Genomic DNA, 15,221 nt, shown 5'->3' with positions numbered 1-15,221 from the left:
TTCCATTAAAAGATCTTGTAGTAGAACCTTTCTTCCCTCAAATTATGAAATTTGTAAGATGATTTAACAACATATATAAAAATCATTGTGGATTTACCTCCCTTTCTGCACATTTTTCATATAAAACTTTTTCATGAAGTAAAAACTTTATAAGGGATTATGTGTGTGTGTGTGTGTGTGTGTGTGTGTGTGTTTGAGACAGAGTCTCACTGTCTTGCCTGGGCTAGAGTGTCGTGGCGTCAGCCTAGCTCACAGCAACCTCAAACTCCTGGGCTTAAGGCGATCCTCCTGCCTCAGCCTCCCAGGTAGCTGGGACTACAGGTACATGCCACCGTGCCTGGCTAATTTTTTTTCTTTCTATTTTTAGTTGTTTGGCTAATTTCTTTCCATTTATAGTAGAGACAGGGTCTCACTCTTGCTCAGGCTTTCTCAAACTCCTGAGCTCAAGCAATCCTCCCACCTCTAAGGGATAATATTTTCAAAAATATTTTGAGACTAAGTTACAACATTCTAATATCCTGAAAACATGCTGCATTTGAAATGGATGCAGTGATACATTTCAACAGAAAAATTGTTGGAACTCTTTTAGAAACATCAGAAGAACTCTGTATACTAATCAGATGCAGTCGGAGTAAACAGAGATAAAGACCCTCAAAGTTATCATTTCAATACAATGAGTCATGGTGAAAATCAGCCACTCTCAAATAGGTGAACTAACAAAAACATTTTATATGCAGGAAATTCAGTATTTAAAGTCAGAAGGAAATTTCAAAAATACAAAAAGATCACTTTATTTTCTTTAACTTTGATAACTTTAATATATACCAAAAATCTATAAGGCATAATATCATCCAAATACTACTTATGGCTTCCCATTTCTTTTTTTTTTTTTTCTATTTTGGTGAATATTTATAGAGTGCCATCTTTGTGTTAGTCTATGCTCTACTTGCCAGAGATATAGCATTTAACAGGATGAACAAGGTACCTGCTCTCAAGGAGTTTACATTTTAGTTGGGTAAAATACACAATTAGCAAACAATTTTTAAAAATTAGAACTGCAATTAGAGCTAAATGCTGCAAAGAGTCTCACAGAAAGATGGGATAGAGAATAATGGGGCTCTACAATAGATAGAATGGCAAGAGAGGACTATTTCTTACGATCTTTGTCTTTCTTTGTGTTGGTGTACAACTGAGTCTGCAATGTTTCAGAGGAAGTCTTCATTTTATAAAAATCGATTATTTCTTCTTCCAATTGTCTTCTCTCTTCTTCAAGCTTCATTATCTCCTCTTGTTGGATGCTTTTCAGGTATTCAAACTTGTCCTGTAGCTGTGAAATAAATGTGCAATTATGACTCAAAGCACAGTGTGGCAGAACATCCAAAAGAAAATGCTTGTCTTTTTCTGGTTATCAAACATATCCTCCACAAAGTCTTTTCTGATAAAGTTTGATAAATCCATGCTCACTAAAAATATGTACATTAAGACATAGCATTGACTGTGAAACAGTACTTTAGACCTAGTAAATACACTTTGAAATAAAGTCTGATAATTTTCTTAAGTAAAATTAGCTCAATTGTAGAAAAAAATGTTTCAAGGACTTCATTCAGTTACTTTTTATTTCCTCACATGGTCTAATTTAATTTGTGGGACTTAAAATCAACTTAATTAGCCATATGAAGGAGGCAATGTCCCCTTGAATTTCATTAGAGGCAGACCTAAGTCTTTAACATAACTTTGTTTAACAACATAAGGATCGCTTGTGTGCATTACAGAAGGCATGGTTTTTTAAACCTATGGCTTGATGGCATAAAATCACTGAGAAAATATTTCACTTAAAGGTGGGAAGGCAAGAGTAGAAATGAGAGAGAGCTAAACTTCATCCCAATATGTAAACTATTCAAAATTTAACCACTCAAAAATGGAATGAGTGGCCTTCTAAGTAAGCTCCTTGACCTGAGAAGAATTCAGTGACAGAGTGATTAGCTGTAAGTTTTGAATGAGAAGTGAAAATAGATGATTAATAAGTCTCTTATAAATCTAAGAGATTTATTTCATGCAATGCCTCTTCAGAGAGTATCCATTATTTCATCAATGCTTGCTGATTAAAAATGTTCATACTTTAAAAGCACAGAAAGAGTAATTGTGTTTCTATGTGTTTAAAGATTGAGCCAGGGTGTTTAAAGGTTAGCCTGTGTGTACACATAAATTTAGTAGGGAATAGAAGTTTGCTTGAGACATGGAAAGGGTGGAAATGCAGCATCTTTGTGGCTTTGGTTTAGACAAGGACTTCTCCAATAATACAGCATCAAAATAACTTCTTTTTGAAATGCTGTTAAGAGAATAAAAAACAAGCATCTGACTAAAAGTATATTTGAAAATCATATATCTATAAAAGGACTTGTATCTAGACTGTGTAAGTAACTGTTAAGACTCAATACTAGGAAAACAACCTCCAAAAGTAGTCAAAAATTTTGGAAAGGCAATTCACAAGTAAGATATACAGATGGCAAGTATGCAGAAGAAAACGTTGCTCAATATAATAGTCTTTGCAGAAATGTACATTAATACCACAATGAATTAATTCTATTCTGGAATTCTAATACACTGTTAGCAAGAATCTTAGTATAGTGCAAACATTTTTAGAAAATGGTCTGATTATTTCTTAGTATGTTTAACATGCACATGTCATATGATCTAGCTGTTCTTCTCTTAGGTATTAGCCCCCAAAAGATAAAAGTATATCTCCATTCAAAGACTTATATATTGTATGAAGAATGTTCAAAGAAGCAGTATTTGTTAGAGTCAAAACCTGGAGGAACCCAACTATTCGTTCAAAAGGGGAATGGATACAGTCAATTGTGGCATACACATATAATAGAATATTATACACCAGTAAAAAATGAACTATTGATACTTGCAACAATCTGGGGCAAATATCCAAAAAATTTTTCCAAGTGAGAGAAGGCAAAAAAGTACATAATTTGAGATTCAATTTATATCAACGAGAAAATACAGGAGAGGAGCCAAGATGGCCAGTTAGAGACAAAAATTGTCGGACCATCCTGGCAGAAGAGTTGAGGATTGGACTGAGGAGAATGGAGAGTGATTACTGGTCAGAAGTAGACCTCAGGGACAGACACCAGTGGAGTCCAGAAACACCTCCAGGAGGAACTGAGCAATGGAAAGAGAGGAGGAGAGAAGGGAGCAACCAGGGTGAACTAACTCCAGGGAGTTCCAGAACCCAAGGAAAGTGTAAGGGTTTTTTTCTTCCTCTCCTCACCCAGGTGGCTCAGACCAGCCATGGGACACCGGGCTCTAATCCCATGGGGGAGTGCCATGAATGACCAAAGAGTTGGCATCCCTGCATCTGGACATCCCCCGCCCCCACCTCCTGCACTCCTGGCATCCCAGGAAGTAATTTTGGCTCAAGCTGCTCAGTAGCCTTGTGCTCGTAGCCACCACACAGCAACCACCAAAGCGCCTTGCGCTAAGGAACTTGGCTACCTGCAAGGAGAGTGCACTCCCTGCAGAGGCTGCCTCAGTCAGCAAAGTCCCTACAGCCGAGCGGAGAGGAGGCAGTCACTCTGCCGTGACCTGGGCTTGGAGAGGAGGGCAGATGGGTGCCACCCCTACAACTTAAGAGTGGTCCAAGAAGTCCATAGCCCCTCCCCCAAACCATAGCAGCCGGTAGATTTCTCTGTGCGGAGTGACCTGCTTTCACCACTGGGGACATCATTCACCTGCTGACAGCGTAAATGGTGGGGTGGGGCAGCATGGGAGAGAGAACTCAGTTCTAGAGTAGGGTGGCAAATGACAGCCTGTGCCCATCGGGAGGGTATGGAGGAGCTCAAGAGAGCAGGGTTCTGTGGGTGAGCCCCATCCCTGCCTACCCTGGCCAGAAGGAGGGGGGATGGGGTTCACCATGTCCCTGGTGAAGACTCCTGAGGATAGAGAGGCCCACCTGCCTCACCTTGGTCGAGTGGCAGAAAAGGGATGCACAATTGGAGAGTCCCTATCCACCACTGACACGTGGAAACACACACCAGTTGGCCAGACACATGAACTGTGGGAAAGCTGGAGAGCCCATCTTGGATGGAGAGGAATCACAAGCAGACTGACAGATAAGAGGGGAAAGTGCCCGGGGTTGTGGACCAGGAAGGAAAAACCTGGCTAGAGACCTCAGCAATCACACCAGTTGACCCCTCCCCACAGGAGCAGCCCTCTAAGCTTGGAGGGATAGCCCCGAAATCCATATTAGTGGCTCCACCTAGTGACAGGGTAAGCAACCATAGAAGCTCACACACCCAAGCTTTCACACTCCAGCTGCAATCTATTTTGCTTCTACTCCCACCTCAGGGGGGAATAGGGTCCAAGAAACCCTGGGAAGCTACAAAGCCAAAGTTTGGGGCATTTTATACCCCACCTGGGGGACCAGAGCCTACCACAGGGACAACAGATTACCTTGGGATCTGGCTCCTCCATGCAAACTACAATCAATGACAGAAGATACAACCCCATGGCTAAACATATTGCCTTCCATCCCAAGCTATTAGGGAGCAGTTGATTTATACCCACAAGTATAATCCACCAGCTTGGAGCTTAAGCTACACTCCACTGGGAAGAGGTGAAGACATCAAGTTAGAGGTAACCCAAGAGGTTTTATGTATCTGGGCGCTCGTGTGTTAGATTTATAAATATTTAGGATTATTAAGACTTCTTATTTAATTCTTTCCTTCACCATTATACAGTGACTGTCTTTATCTTTCTTTAATTTTGGTGATTTAATGTTTATGTTATCTGATATGAGAATGGCTACATCAGCTTTCTATTGGTTTCTGGTTGCATGGAATACTGTTTTCCATCCCTTCACCTTGGGTCCAAATGAGTCCTTGTGGGTTAGAATTGTTTCCTGGAGACAGTAGATACTTGGCTTGTAATTTTTTAAAATTTAATCATCCAGCCTATGTCTCTTCAGTGGGCAGTTCAAGCCATTCTCATTTATTGAGAAAATTGATATTTAGGGTGGATTTCTGTTTATCTTATTGGCTAGACCCTTATTGTTTTGTTTTACTTCTTGAGCTATTATGGAATTTGGGTTTTTGACTTTAGCTTTTGGGTGATTTTATGTTGGTGGGTGTCTGTTGCACTGGTCAATGCATAATGCAGGTCTGGAGTACTTGCTGCAGGGCTGGTCTGGTTTTCACAAATTTTCTCAGTGATTGCTTGTCTGGCAAAGTCTTTATTTCTCTCTTATATAAGAAGGTCAATTTTGCAGGATACAGAATTCTAGGCTGGCCATTGTTCTGTTTTCGAAGCCTGATGTTGAGTCCCCAGTTCCTTCTGGGTTATATGGTTTCAGTTGAGAATCTGTGTTTACTTTGATCAGCCTAATACCTAGGTTACATGGTGATCATCTTTCACATTGAATCTCCCAGGAGTTCTGTATGCTTCTTGTATCTAGATACCTAGTTTGCTAGCTAGGCCAGGGGAATTTTCTTCAATTATTCCTTCAAGCATATTGTGCATTTTATTCTTTGCCCTCATGGATGTCTATGATTCTTATGTTTGGCCTCTTTACATAATTCTCCACATTTCTTGTATGCTTTGTTCATGCCTCTTATTCCCATGTTCTTTCTATTTATCTGATTTCTTTAGCTCATAGGTGTTATCTTCAAGCTCTGAGATTATTTTTTATATGTAATACAGCCTATTCTTAAGGCTTTCCACAGTGTTTTGTAGTTTCTTGAATGAATTTTTCATTTCCAGAATTTCTGTCTGGTTTTAATACTTCGATTTCTTTAGAAAAATTTTCATTCATTTCCTGCATCGTTTTGTGGCTTCTTTGTGTTAGATTTCTAGTTTCTCTTGTGTTTGAGCTTTCTTACAATCCATATTTGAAATTCATCTGTCATTTTAACCATTTCATTTAAGTTAGTATCCATTGCTGAAGAGCTATTGATTTCTCTTGGGAGTGTCTTTTTACTCTGACTTTTCATGTTTCCAGAGTTCATTCACTAATTCCTTCTCATCTGGCCTTTTGGTAGAGAGCTGGGGGTGCTAGGACTGGTTTATGACCCTATCTCTGAGTCCCCAAAGATTGTTCACTGATAGGGCTTGGGTGAGGAGTTCTGGTCCTGAATTGCCCTTGAAGTGTTTTAGCAGGTTTGATGAATCTTTTGGGTTACCTCTGAGCTGTTGTCTTCACCTTTTCCCAATGGAGTATAGTGAGTTTGATCCCTGAGCTTAAGCTCTGAGCTGGTGGATTGTACTTATCAGTATGAATCCACTGCTCCCTAATAGCTTGAGATGAAAGGCACTATGTTTAGCTATGGAGTTGTTCCTGCTGTCATTGATTGTAGTTTTCATGGAGGAGCCAGTTAGCAAGGTAATCTATTATGCCCTTCGTAGTCTCTGGTCCCCCAGTTTGAGTATACAAATGCCCTATGATTTGTGAGGGACTTTGTAGCTCCCAGAGGGTTTTTGGACCCTCCTCTCATGTAAGGTTAGGGGGAGAGTAGTAAGATAGATCATAGCTGGGGTGCAAAAGCCTGGATGTAGGTCTTTGCTGAGCCTCTATGGGTCTCAGAGTTTGCTTATGCAGCCACTAGGGGGAGCAACTAGAATGGAGTTCAGGGCTACCTCTCCAAACTTGGAGGGCTGCTCCTGATGGGAGGAGCTAATCATGTGGTTGCTGAGGCCTGTAGGCACGCTTTTCCCATACCTGTCCACAAGCCTGGGTACTTTCCCCTCTAATAGGTCCACTTGTGTTCCCTCTCTGCCCAAGATGGGCTCTTGAACTACCACATAGTTTGTGTGCCTGACCTACTGGTGTGCACCTCTCTGTGATGCTGGTAGATGAGGGCTTTCCAATTGTGCACCCCTTTTCTGCCACTAGACTCCAAGGCAAGGTGAGTGGGCCCCTCTATCCACAGAGGTCTCTGCCAGGGAGACACTCCCACTAGGTAATAGTGGCAGCTGATGAAACTCTTAGATCAAGCTGTGAGTGGTGGTGGAGGGCAGCTGCTCTCATTCAACCTGTGGCACCCAAGGCTTTCAGTTGTCATGGGAACCAGTAGTTATGCAAATTCAGTCTCAGTGCCACGCCTACTCCAGTATGGCAATTCTCCAGTGGGCATGGGGGATAGGGCACACTCACAGCCCTCTACCGTCCTGTGCTCTTCCACACCCTCCCAGTGGGTAAAGGCTCTCTCTTGCCACTGTAGCCTGGAACTGAAACCTATCCCTTTCATCTCCCCACCCTGCTATCTGAGCTGTCAGTAGGTGAACACGCCAAACACCTATGGACAGGAAGATCACAAACTGTGGCTGTACCACTGGCTCAGGCAGGAAATCGTCCCTGGCACTGAAAGCAGGTCACTCAGCACAGAATACTCCAGTGGCTGCTATGGTGGGGGCAGGGGCTGCAGTCTCTCTGCACCTCTCATGTCAGGGGGCACTGTATTCGCCCTCTTCTCTGAGCCATTACCACTGCGGCTACACTCTCTGAGGCAGGCTCAGCTGGGAATGCACTCCCATTGTGGGGAGCCAAGTCTCTCAGGTGGAGAGACTTTGGCAGTTGTTATGGAGAGGGTGTGGCCACAAGGCTAGAGCGAGCTTGAGCCAAAATTACTTTCTGGAATGTCAGGAGTGGAGGAGTTGCAAAGAAGGAAGTGTTCAGATGCAGGGACGCTGGCTCTGTGGTCCCTCATGGCACTCCCCAGCAGGATGAGAGCCCGGTGTCCCATTGCTGGCCTGAGGCACCTGGGTGGGGAAGGGGAAGACCACTTACCCTTTCCCTGGGCTCCAGAACTCCCTGGATTTCGTTCACACTGCCAATGTCTCTTTCTATCCTTCTTTCTCTCATCTTCACAGTTCCTCCTGGTGGTGTTCCTGGACTTCACTGGTGTCTGTCCCTGTGGTCCACTTCCAAGCAGTAATCACTCTCCACTCTCCTCAGTCCAACCCTCAACTCTTCTGCCAGGATGGTCCCACAAACTGTGGGTCTATAGGGCCATCTTGGCTCACTCCCCCGTTGTACACTTTAAATGTACTTAATTTTATTTGCAGTTATACCTCAATGAAGCTTGAAAAAACTTTAAATTGAACAAAAGTATCAACTCAGTATAGTGAGAGAATATATGTGCTTTTCCAATGAGAAAATCAATAAGGCTCATTTTAATATGTTAATTATCAAAAGCAATAACAAAGTAAAAACCACCTCAAATTTCACCACCTAGAGACTAACACTTGAATGTAATCCCTACCAACCTCATATCCTTCAGGTCTCTTCTTTTTGCCTTATGCATGTGTATGAGAACAAAATTAGGAGACGTGTACACATATAAATTTTTATTATGATTTATTTAACTTTTTAATTTATCATTTTAATTGACATAAGATAAATAAAAATTAAACTGTGAATTTCTCATAAAATAAAGGGATTCAGCAGTAGAGGTTATTAATTTTATTTGTAATATTTATAGATTAAAAAGGAAAATCAGGCCAGGCACAGTGGCTCAGGACTGTAATCCTAGCACTCTGGGAGGCCGAGGCGGGCGGATTGCTCAAAGGTCAGGAGTTCGAAACCAACCTGAGCAAGAGCGAGACCCTGTCTCTACTATAAATAGAAATAAATTAGTTGGCCAACTAATATATACAGAAAAAATTAGCCGGGCATGGTGGCGCATGCCTGTAGTCCCAGCTACTCGGGAGGCTGAGGCAGAAGGATTGCTTGAGCCCAGGAGTTTGAGGTTGCTGTGAGCTAGGCTGATGCCACAGCACTCACTCTAGCCTGGACAACAAAGTGAGACTCTGTCTCAAAAAAAAGTACAAGTAATAATTTAGAATATAAAAAGATCAAACTTCCTAATGATGAGGAATATATGAAAATGTAATTTTTGAGTATTGGAAAATTTTGGATGGGCTGACATATCCTTCTGGTAGATGTGCTTGGAAAGTTTACCTCTGTAAGCTTCCAATTTCCTTGTCAGTTAGAGTTGCTGTTTACTTACCATGTTAAAAATAATTAAGTTATTCCTTTGCCAAGCAAGCCATATGTGCCTGTTTCCTTGTCACCTTGTTCTCTGTGGATGCCCTTAAAATCTTGGTTATTTTCTTACTACCTGAAGTTCATTTGTTCCTTCCTGAAGAAATTATTAAACCCTATTAGGAACCTCTGCTACTCACCACTTTGCACAACCAATTTTAGGATGTGATCAGTTCTTCCTAAGAACATATAAGAGAGAAATGGGGGGCAAACTGATTTTCAGGGAGAAAAAAATGAAGCAGATATACAGGGGTACGGATCATGATGAAGGAAAATAATGTAGAGGAGAAATAGAAAATTTAAATGGTTGCTTTGGTTTCTGGTCACTCCCTAGTTTGGGTGTAAGTCTTCATGAGATCCAGCTATACTTCCCATTCTTGAATGCCATGAGATACCCTTATATACTTTCAAACTTTCCCTTTATACCTACGCTAATGGAATTTCTATTACTTGTTATTGAACTGTCAATGACTGAGATATCTGGTCTATAGCACCTAATCACCATCTTGTTTCTAAGGAAAAGGAAGTTCATGTTCCAATTTACCTACTAAAATTAAATGTTCTTAAACTGAAGCCATCTGCACTTGAGAAAAGAAATTTTGGTTCCAAATATATGCCTTCACCAAAAACTTATTTGTGGAAAATAATCAAAACTATAATATATTAATAGCCTCCTTTTCTATTTTCTTGGAAATAGCATGGAATGAAAAGAACATAAAATTTACATAATATACCAACTAAAAGTTCTTTAATTAATCAAGGCTGCATTAGTCAACATTTACTTATTTATAAAAATGAAGAAAATTTTATAACACAGTAATATTATTAGAAAGTACCTTACTCTTCAAAGAAGTAAATAGCTTGAGCTTACTATAAATTTGGCTTTATGCATGAAAACTCAAAGTGTAAATAAAATGAAAGTAAATGATGCATTTTATAAAATTATTTTAGGGGTTATTTAAATGGAAAATTATTCATGTGTCACAGAAAAAAATAAAATTATAGACTATAATTTCATAAAGGCTGTGTTAAAACCACACATGGTAAATAGATACTTTTTGAAAAATAGCAAGTATCCTGCAAAAATATCAAGTAAACTCTTCAGATAAAAGTAATAGGACAGTTAAAAATGAATACAAATTATTAATATATCAAACGGGCAGTACTTACCTCTTTTTCAGCTTCCTTAAATGTTGTTTCCTTCTCTTTTACTAGTAGCATAAATCTCTGTTTCAACTCTTCTTCTTCCCTCTGACATTGATCATAGAACTCTTGTCTTTTGGCTTCATATATTTCTTGAAAACTACAAATAAATTTTTTATTACTTTCACATTAAAATGGTAGTGCAAATATGTAAAGGTATATATAGTACATGTTAGGTCCCATATAAGGACATTTACCAACATTCTCTCATGTATAGCAATATAAAATAAAAATTCATATATCATAAGATATAAAAATGAGGCACAATATTTAATATCGGAGTACATATAGAGTATATGTAAAGAATACTAGAATCTTTAAATACTTTTATAACTAATTTCTTGTTCCCACCACTTTCCATTATATCATACTTCTTCATGTCTTTTAACAATAAAATCTGGGGAAACTGCTAGTGTTTGAGACTATTTTCAAAATAGTTAAAATAAAGATGCCTATATCTTTCAATTTAATTATTTAAGAGAGTTAAATTTTTGTTGTCTGCAGAGAACCATAAATGATATAGCTGGATTATATATACTACTCTGCCATATTTTTGCAGCACAATTTCTACTCTTTTTCAATATAGATACATACATTGGCTCTCAAACTTTTTTCACTTAATTTCCAGGACATTGCATGACTTCTTTTCAGATGTTTCCTTCATCAAACCCCTCTCAATATCCTTTGCCAACCTTTGTCAATATTTGCTAATATTTTCTATCTCCTTTCCTTGTTCTTTTTTTCATATAAATATAAAAATTAGAACAAAATAATAGATTTTTTCTTGGATACATATTTCAGCATATATATATATATATATTGGATACACATATTTCAACATATAAATGAGATCTTACATTATGTTGCTCCTCCTATCTCCATCTAAATCTAAAGATGAAAAAAATACCTAAGACTTGGGATGGTTCAGGGCAGAAGTATAATTATTCTCATTCCAAAATTATTGTACCTTGTGTTTATAGGAGACTTCTAAATTATCCATTTGGTTATGCTAGCAATATCTCTACTCACCTAACTGGCTGGTTGTCGGGGCCCACATCTGTAAAGCCCATTTTCTGCAGTCTGTAACACCTATAACATTCATAGTGCTGAGTGTGGGTTTGTTCTTTCAGGTTTTCCATATTGGTACAAAGAAGCATATCCCGGAGCTTAACAAAGTCACAGTGATTTTCATTTTCCACTAGCAAGAAAGATAATAAATCCACAACACTCATTTTTAATCCCTGGCAATCAGTAAGTATTTGTTAATGAATGCATTAATTAAAAGCACATTAAAAATAACGCATAAGTAATCAATTTGATTAAAAGCTGTTCTCTTAACCATGTAAGCATGGTTGTACAACCCATATCAATTATAGGCAGCGTTTATTTATAGGTCATTAAATTCGCTTTACATTTATTATCTAAAGAATAAGCAGGAACTAGTGAAATATGCATATATGCTAAAGGTTTTCAATAATAATTGTATATGTTACAAACTACCTTCAAGTTATTTCAGAGTGCTAACAGAATATGTAATATAGCATTGCTAATGTAAATAATTTTATTAAAGGAAATTCTGTTGAGAAAAAGTCTTTAAAATTGTGTATACTTTAGTTATCAAATTCCATTTATACATCACATTTATGAGGCTGCATTAGTGAATATTCAAAATCAATAAATTCACATGGCTGTTTTAATGGTACACATACACTAAAAGTAAAGAGATGGAAAATATTCCATGTAAATGGTAACTAAAAGAGAGCAGGGGTAGCTATATTTCTATCAGATGAGCTATACTTTAAGTCAAAGACAAGTCAAACAAGATAAAGAAGGTCTTATATAATGCTAAAGGGGTCAGTTCATCAATAGAATATAAAAACTGCAAATATATATGCATCCAACATCAGAGCACCTAAATATATAAAGCAAATACTAATAGATTCTAAGGGAGAGATAGACTGTAACACAGTAACAGTAGGGAACTTAGATACTCCATTTTGAGAAATGGACTGATCACCCAGACAGAAAATCAATAAGAATACATCAGACTTACAACACACTTTAGACCCAGTAGACCTAACAGACATATATGGAATATTCTATCCAACAGCAACAGAATACACATTTTTTGCAAGCACACACACAACAGTCTCCAGCATAGATTATATGTTAGGTCACAAAATAAGTCTTAATACATTTTAAAAGATTGAAATAAAAATGAGAGTACAGATCTCTCTTTGACTTATCAATTCAATTAATTAGAATATATACCCAGAAAAGTGGGATTGCTGGATCATATGGTAATTCTAATTTTAGTTTTTGAGAAACCTTCATACTATTTTCCAAAATGGCTCTACCACCTTTCATTTCCACCAACAGTGTGTAAGGTTTTCCTTTTCTCCACATGCTTTGCCAGCACTTGTTATTATTTATGTTTTTGATAATAGCCCTTCTAACAGACATGAAGTGATATCTCACTGTGGATTTAATTTACATTTATCAATTAGAGATGTTGAGTATATTTTCATATATCTGTTGGTCAATTGTATTTCTTCTTTTGGGAAATGCCTGTTTAGATTCTTTGCCCATTTTTAAATTATGCTATTTATTTTCTTGCTATTGAGTTCTTTGAGTCAATACAGGTGTGAGCCACCACGTCTGGCCGAGAATGACTTCTATTAAAAAGTCCAAAAACAGTGATGCTGGTATGGATGTGGAAAAAAAGGGATACTTATACACTGCTGGTGGGAGTGCAAATTAGTATAACCTCTATGGAAAACAGTATGTAGATTCCTGAAAGAACCAAAAGTTGACCTATCATTTGTTCCATCAATCCCACTCCTGGTATTTACCCAAAGGAAAAGTAGTCATCTTATCAAAAAGACACCTGCCCTCAAATGTTTATTGCAGCACTGTTCACAATTGCAAAAGTGTGAAATCAACCCAAATACCTATCAATTTATGAGTGGATTAACAAATTGTGGTATATGTGTATTATAGAATACTACTCCACCATCAAGAAGAATGAATTAAGGCCTTTTGCAACAATTTGGGTGGAACTGGAGGCCATTATACTAAGTGAAGTATCTAAACAATGGAAAAAAAAAACACCACATGTACTCATTATTAAATTGGAACTAACCAACAAGCACATATGTGTACAGAGGGAAGTGAAACTCAGTGGAAATCAAGCAGGGGGGAGGGGACGGAGAAGGAGGGGATAGGCAAAAACCTACCTAATAGGTACAGGGAGCACTATGGGGTGATGAGATAACCCTTACTCAAGCAAATTGATACATGTAACCCAAAACATTTGTACCTCCATAATATTTTGAAATATTATCTTGGATGGAGCTGGAGCCCATTCATCTAAGTGAAGTATCACAAGAATGGAAAAACAAACACCAACATATACTCACCATTAAATTGGTATTAATAGATCAAAACTCATGTGCACATATGGAAGTAAGGTGTTGGGGGGGGGAGAGGATCAGTAAATTCACACCTAACAGGTGTGGTGCACGCCATCTGGGGGATGAGCATGCTTGTAGCTCTGATTTGGGCTGTGCAAAGCCAATCTGTGTAACTAAAGAATTTGTCTCCCATAATATTCTGAAATTAAAAAATAATAGGTACAGTCCGGGTGTGGTGGCTCATGCCTGTAATCCTAGCACTCTGGGAGGCCGAGGCAGGCGGATCATTTGAGCTCAGGAGTTCGAGACCAACCTGACCAAGAGTGAGACCCCGTCTCTACTAAAAAAAATAGAAAGAAATTAGCTGGACAACAAAAAATATATAGAAAAAATTAGCCGGGCATGGTGGTGCATGCCTACAGTCCCAGCTACTTGGGAGGCTGAGGCAGAAGGATTGCTTGAGCCTAGGAGTTTGAGGTTGCTGTGAGCTAGGCTGATGCCACAGCACTCTAGCCCAGGCAACAGAGTGAGACTCTGTCTCAAAAAATACAAATAAAATAAAATAAAAATAATAGTAACAAAAATACATAAAATAATTATTTCATTAATTAAAAACAATTCATTTGGCTGTCTCCGGTGTTTATTTTGCACAGAAGGCTGACCACAATGTATTATTTATTGTGTATAATATTGTGACCAACTTTTGTATATGTACAAATAATATAAATATAAAAGAGCTGTCCGTAAAGTATCCAGCCATTGTTAATATAACAAGAACATATTACATGGTTGGATACTTTCTGTACAGCCCTCATATATTATTATGTAATTATATAGTACATAATGCTATATAACATATAATAAAATATAATATAATGAATATTAAAATATGTAAAGTTTTACGTATCTTCCATGAATTAAAAAATTTCTATGTCAATTTTTAAAAACAACATTTGGAAACCAGTACAGTTAGAAATCTTCCATTCTTCAATAATTAATATCACAAGTAGATGCACAAGATAATAAATTATTGCCTATTATGATATTCTAACTCATCATGATGCCAAATAATAATATAAGTATCAAATTTATAATTTAGGTAAACAAAGTATCAAAGCTATAATCAAAGTATCAAAGGTATAATTTAGGTATAAACAAAGGTAAATTGTACATCTTTGTTTTAAAATAGTTTTTCATTTTTTAGTGACCAGTTAAAAGTGCTTTATAATTTAGGTAGTAATTACTTTATGCAACATGCTTAAACACCATTATTTATGTTTCAATCTTGTTCCAAGTACTTCCCATCATTTTAAATGTCATTGTTTATGTAGCCAGAGATAATATGCACAAGGCACATCGGGATAAACAAGGAGATTCTGCCTAGCCACTGTGGATTTTGGCTCAAAATTTGTTAGCAGCAGGCAACAAATTCCTATGAGTCAAAGTAAGTGTTAGTTAAATTAAACAGAACCTTTGTTCCTCACTAGTAACTTAATTTACAGGTTAGCAAGATTTACCAATATTGGCTCAATTTTAAATGCTATTTTGAGACTATGGAT

General features: G+C 37.9%; 1 protein-coding gene across 1 annotated transcript in view; it reads right to left on the bottom strand.

The window, feature by feature from the left end:
* Positions 1-398: 398 nt before the first annotated feature.
* SEPTIN14 (septin 14) overlaps positions 399-15,221 on the bottom strand; it is a 36,774-nt gene continuing 21,951 nt past the window's right edge. Inside the window, exons 7-9 of the mRNA XM_075994861.1 lie at positions 11,279-11,447; positions 10,217-10,349; positions 399-1,327 (exon numbers count right to left, since the gene is read on the bottom strand). Of these exons, the coding sequence (XP_075850976.1) occupies positions 1,148-1,327; positions 10,217-10,349; positions 11,279-11,447 (482 nt within the window). The 3' untranslated portion in view covers positions 399-1,147. The remainder of the gene's footprint in view (positions 1,328-10,216; positions 10,350-11,278; positions 11,448-15,221) is intronic.

Source organism: Microcebus murinus, chromosome 19, assembly GCF_040939455.1.
Source record: "Microcebus murinus isolate Inina chromosome 19, M.murinus_Inina_mat1.0, whole genome shotgun sequence".
Classification (NCBI taxonomy): domain Eukaryota; kingdom Metazoa; phylum Chordata; class Mammalia; order Primates; family Cheirogaleidae; genus Microcebus; species Microcebus murinus.
This window is presented reverse-complemented; position numbering and strand designations above follow the sequence as displayed.